Source organism: Galeopterus variegatus, unplaced genomic scaffold (assembly GCF_000696425.1).
Source record: "Galeopterus variegatus unplaced genomic scaffold, G_variegatus-3.0.2 Scaffold5928, whole genome shotgun sequence".
In the NCBI taxonomy this organism is placed as follows: domain Eukaryota; kingdom Metazoa; phylum Chordata; class Mammalia; order Dermoptera; family Cynocephalidae; genus Galeopterus; species Galeopterus variegatus.
Genome location: NW_007732039.1, coordinates 36053 through 41586, shown reverse-complemented (window position 1 = coordinate 41586; position 5534 = coordinate 36053). Strand labels below are relative to the sequence as shown.

Genomic DNA, 5534 nt, shown 5'->3' with positions numbered 1-5534 from the left:
ACAAAGTATTTTCCTCTCATATATCTTTTCTCAGGAAGCTGTACTTCACCAAACTGAAAGAATAAACCAAGAAAGTGAAAGACATAGGATCTAGGGACAGAAGTTCCAGCATAGGTGAGATCAAAAATTAAAAAGAGGGCCAGCCCGTGGCTCACTCGGGAGAGTGCGGTGCTGATAACACCAAGGCCCCGGGTTCGGATCCCATATAGGGATGGCCGGTTCGCTCACTGGCTGAGCGTGGTGCTGACAACACCAAGTCAAGGGTTAAGATCCCCTTACCGGTCATTTTTAAAAAAAAAAAAAAAAAAAAAAAAATTAAAAAGAAAAAAAAAATTCAAAGGATAATGGTAAAAGGAAGGACAAGAAAGAGCAAAATGGTCCCAAATGATGTAAGAAAATGGAAGGCCCTAGGGAGTACTTCATGAAGAAAAAAAGAAAATTTGAAGCCATTAGAATTCTTCATTGGATTTATATTGAGAGAAATTTTACAACTCTGATAAAGCTTGGGCTGTACCTAATAAGGATGAGGGAATGCAAAGGGTGTGGATGTGTGTGTGTGTAAACGGTATGCTGAAGTAAAACAAACCTTCATCTTCCATAGGAAGTCAGTAGATAACCTCAGGAAAAAAAGAAGCTAAAAAGTCTGAAAGTGCCATGTTTCTGGTGAGCACCAACCAGGAACAGAGAAGTGCGTTGCTGCTTTGATTTGTTTTTGTGTATATATGTACATATACACATGTGGAATAATATCATTCAAACATGTATGTATTGTATTACTTTGACCAAAAATATAGATTTTTCTGATACACACACAAAATAATAGTGGCAACAAAGGTGAAATTGAAAAGATTATATTTGTCATTGCCTTTAAAACTGCTTCTCAGAGAAAAACATCATGACCATCATCATCAAGTACTTCCTGAGAATCTATTTTAAAATTCTGCATACCAAGCTCAAAGAAACAAATTTATTTATTTTTTTTTTCCTTTTTTTTTTTTTTGTCTTTTTTTTCGTGTCCGGCAACGGATCGCAACCCTCAGTGTTGCGCCCGTACTGGACTGGGACCGGTAACGGGATCGCAACCCTCGGCGTCGCGCTCGCACCTCGCTCAGCCAGTGAGCAGGAACTGGTCTGTATGTGGGATCCGAACCCTCGGCGGGAGCGCCATCACACTCCCAAGGGGCACACTGTAGCAGTGCGCCACCGGGCCGGCCCCAAAGAAACAAATTTAAATGATTCTACTTACCACAGAAGAAATTAAGAAAATTTCTTAAGAAAAAACACAAGTTTTGTTTTTTTTAAGTATGAGAAATTCAAACCATTCTCACCATCACCCACCTCAAAAGCTTGCAACATGAAAGACCAAGCAAATAACATCAGAAAATATGGACTCTCAAAGTAGACATATTACAGACAGCCACCGCCACAACCACCACCACTGCAAGGGCAGCCTGCTACCACTGTTGCCATAAGGGCAGCCCGTCACCACAGCATCAGTCACTGCCACAGTACAGGCAGCCTGCCAACCACTCAATTGCATGGACACAAGGAAGGTCACCATTGGAGCCCAGGGAAAGGGGTGAGTGAGTGCAGACCCATCACCCAGTGGTCCATCCCACAGGGGGGAATTATGCTGCCCCCTGCAGTAGCACACCTGGGAGCTGGAGGTACATGCACAGCCCACATGACTGCCTTGATCCAGGAAAAGACACACACAGAACCCCCAGAGAGTACAGAAACCCAGGAAAGCCAAATAGAGTAAGGAAGAAAATTCCCAGACCCCGCCAACCCATCTCCCAATCAGGAGAAGCAAGGACCCAGGAGGAGCCTCTGCTGGTAGGAAATGGGAAGGAGAAACCCCACCCATGTCACCCATTCAAACTGAGAAGCTCCAGTATATCCCAGTGCACCCATCAGGGTCATGGGACACTAGCCAGGGTGCCAACAAACCCACCTAAGGTCACCCACACCAGCCAAAGAGTGACAGGGCACCCAAGTGCTTTTCCCAAAGAACTCAAGAGCCCACCTACATCCACAACAACCCAACACAGTGTCACTAACCTCAGCAACGAATCACTAAGTGCCCCAGTGCCTAGGCCACAGAGGCACTCACACAGAACTCTGACATTGAATACAGCCAAAGTACCCACATGGAAACTACACTGCTGCATCTACCCAGAACCAATACTAAAACACCTTACTCAACAGTCGATATAAAACACATCTACAAAAGGAAGTCTCTCTTCTTAAAGCCCATTCCAGAGTAACAGAACGAGCAACTGCTCTGCCAGATGACCAGACATCAACATAGAGTTACTAGAAATACAAAAAAAAAAAATTGAAAGAAAGAAAGAAAGAAAGAAAATATGACACCACCAAAGGAATACAATAATTCTCAAGTACCAGATCCCATAGAGCAGGAAACCTTTGAAATGACTGAAAAGGAATTCTGAGCAACAATCTTAAGGAAACTCAATGATATACAAAGAGACTCAGTTAGATGACACAACTCTCACCACTTCCCTTCAACATTGTACTGGAGGTTCTAGCTAGGACAATTAGGCAAAAAAAAGAAAAGTCATCCAGATTGGAAAACAAGAAACAAAACGTTATTTGCCAATGACATGATGTTATATGTTGTATTAGTCTGTTTATGTTGCTTATAACAAAATACCTGAAACTGGGTGATTTATAAAGAAAAACGACATTTATTGCTTACAGTTTCCGAGGCTAGGAAGTCCAAAGTCCATCTGGTGGTGGCAACATTGACCCAGGGGTCTCACACTGCACATGGTGGAAGCAGAGAGAGCAGCAAGAGAGAAAGAGCAAGACAGACTCTCCTCTTCTTTTAAAACCCTCATAACCATGCCCCTGACCACCATTTTTAATCCATTCACTACTACATGTCCTACAATCCAATCACCCCTTCAGGGCCCTACCTTTCGATTACCGTAATAGGATTTCGCGCCCTCTTAACAATCACAGTGGGGGCTAAGTTTCTAATACATAAAACTTGGGAGACAATTCAAGCTTCAGGGAGTATTGGGGGGACATAATTCAATCCACTACATATGTAAAAAAAAAAAAAAAACAAACCTGAATACACACACAAAAATTAGAACTAATAAACAACCTCAGCAAATTTGCAGGATACAAGATCAATATACAAAAACCAGTTGTATTTCTACACACTAGCAAGGAACAAATAGAAAATGAAATTAATAAATCAATACCATTCAGAATAGCACCAAAAAAAAAAATAATACACTTTGGGATAAATTTAACCAAAGAAGTGCAAAGCTTGTACACTGAAAACTACAAAATATTGAAGGTAATTAAATAAGACCTATGATTAGAGCATGGTGCTTGATAGTACCAAGATCCAGGGTTCAATCCCTGCACTAGCCAGATGCGAAAAAAAAAAAAAATCTAAATAAATGGAAAGGCATCCCATGTTCATAGCTGAAAAGAATATTTATAAAATGGCAGTACACTCCAAATTGACCTACAGATTCAATGCAATCCCTATCAAAATTCTAAATGTCATTTTTTGCAGAAATGAACAAACAGATCCTAAAATTCATATTGAAATGCAAGGGACCCAGAATAGCCAAAAAATCTAGAAAAAGAAGAGCTAAGTTCTGGGACTCGCATCTCCCAATTTCAAAACTTGCTACAAAGCTATAGTAATTAAAACAATGTGTACTGGCATAAGGATAGGCATATAGATAAATGGAATATAATTGAGATTCCAGAAATAAATCTACACACCTGTGGCAAACTGATTTTCAACAAGATAGTTAAGACCATTCAATGGGAAAAAAACAGTCTTGCCAACAAATTGTTCTGGAATAAATGGATATCCACATGCAAATGTAAGAATTTGGACTCCTCCTTCACACCATATACGAAAATTAACACAATATGGACCAAAGACTTAAATATAAGAGCTAAAACTATAAAACTCCCAGAAAGAAACATAGGAGTAAATCTTTGTAACCCTGGATTAGGCAATAGCTTCTTAGATATTATATCAAACTCAAGCAACAAAAGAAAAAATAGGTAAATTGGACTTCATCAAAATAACTTTTGTATGTCAAAGGACATTATCAAGAAAAAATACAGTATATGCAATAAACTGAGAGGAGGAAAAAGGGAAGTAGAATGAATATTAAGTCAATCCTCTCTTTGACACATCAAAACCAAGAGCAAAATTAACCCAAGGAAATTGTCTGTTAAACTTTAAAAAAAAATTTTTTTTCAATTAAACTTATGTTAGATGATAAAATAATTTGTTTGAGCTAGAGAGACCCTTGATAAACTTAGCTTATCAGAATGTCAAATTTCAGGGCTGGCCAGTTAGCCTGCTTGGGTAGAGAACAGTGCTGATAACACTAAAGTCTTGGTTTCAGATCCCTGCACAGGCCTGCTGCCAGAACAAAAGAAAAAAATTTCAAAACAATTAGAAAAATGAGAACAAGCTTCAAATTAAATCCTTACCAGACCCGGTATGCTATCTTCATCACTGTCTCCATCCTGACTGCTTTCCATATCAACACTGAGAATCATTGCATCTGAAGTGCTCTTGTGTGATAGCTTGTTACCTTCTGTATGAGCATCTAAGGATGATTTTTGGTAAGTGGATCCTGCCTTAGGTGATGTGGCTTTCATCTTTGGTGTTAAAATCCTTCTGCAAGTTTTCTTTATTTCAGTCTTCTTACGCTTCTTATATGCCACTACACTGTTAGAATTCTTTCCCACTAGGGATTTGGAGCACTTAAGTTGGTCTAGCTTGTAATTACTGAATGAAAAGGGGGCAAGATAAACCTTAGCTGTTTTCCCTAATACTGTAGTCTGTACTGGTCTCAGAGACACATAAGAGATGTTCTGATTTTCTTTATATTCATTCACCTGTTCAGGTCAATAAAGGAAAACAGAGTATTAGAATCTCAGGTCCTGTGCCTTTTCTTACAACAAATCTGTTTATCTAATTCCTATTTCATAATGACAACATAAATGCAAATTGATAGCCTTTAAGAAAACGTTTACCCCTCCAAAATCTAGGTACGTAATTCATTAACCTGAATAGAATTACTCATTATACTGAGCACATTTTCTTACCTATATGAGTTTGCCATCCTGACAATAACAATGCCTACCTAGCATTTGTAATTTAGGAGCCTACCCCAACTTTCAGCTTCAGCTTAACTGGAATTGTTTAAAGTGTGTGAGGCTGACAATAACTGCTGCAAAAGTAAACGCAGAGGGCAGGAGAAAGGGAGTCCCAAATCCGACTCTGTCACCGTTTCTAGGGTTATTGATAAGAACCTTCTTCAATGCTGAAGGCCTAGTTTTCCACAGAGGAAAAACAGGGCAGGAATCTCCGCTTATCCCCAGCGCCAGGTGCTCGTGCCCTCCAGGACCTGTGCCCGGCAAATCCCCCACGAAGACTGAGGCAGGAGCACACCAGAAAGCGTCAACCCGTTTCTCACCTTCACCTGGGGTCGCTGTTTGAAGGTTGCCTTCTCCTCAGC

General features: G+C 40.0%; 1 protein-coding gene across 2 annotated transcripts in view; it reads right to left on the bottom strand.

Annotated features, from left to right (window-relative positions):
- Positions 1-5534, bottom strand: part of WDR76 (WD repeat domain 76) — a 36126-nt gene extending 30592 nt beyond the window's left edge. Inside the window, exons 1-2 of one of the 2 annotated variants that reach the window (XM_008590217.1) lie at positions 5493-5534; positions 4501-4911 (exon numbers count right to left, since the gene is read on the bottom strand). In XM_008590217.1, coding sequence (XP_008588439.1) covers positions 4501-4671 — 171 coding nt within the window. In that variant the 5' untranslated portion in view covers positions 4672-4911; positions 5493-5534. The remainder of the gene's footprint in view (positions 1-4500; positions 4912-5492) is intronic. The other variant, XM_008590216.1, reaches the window with a different exon arrangement.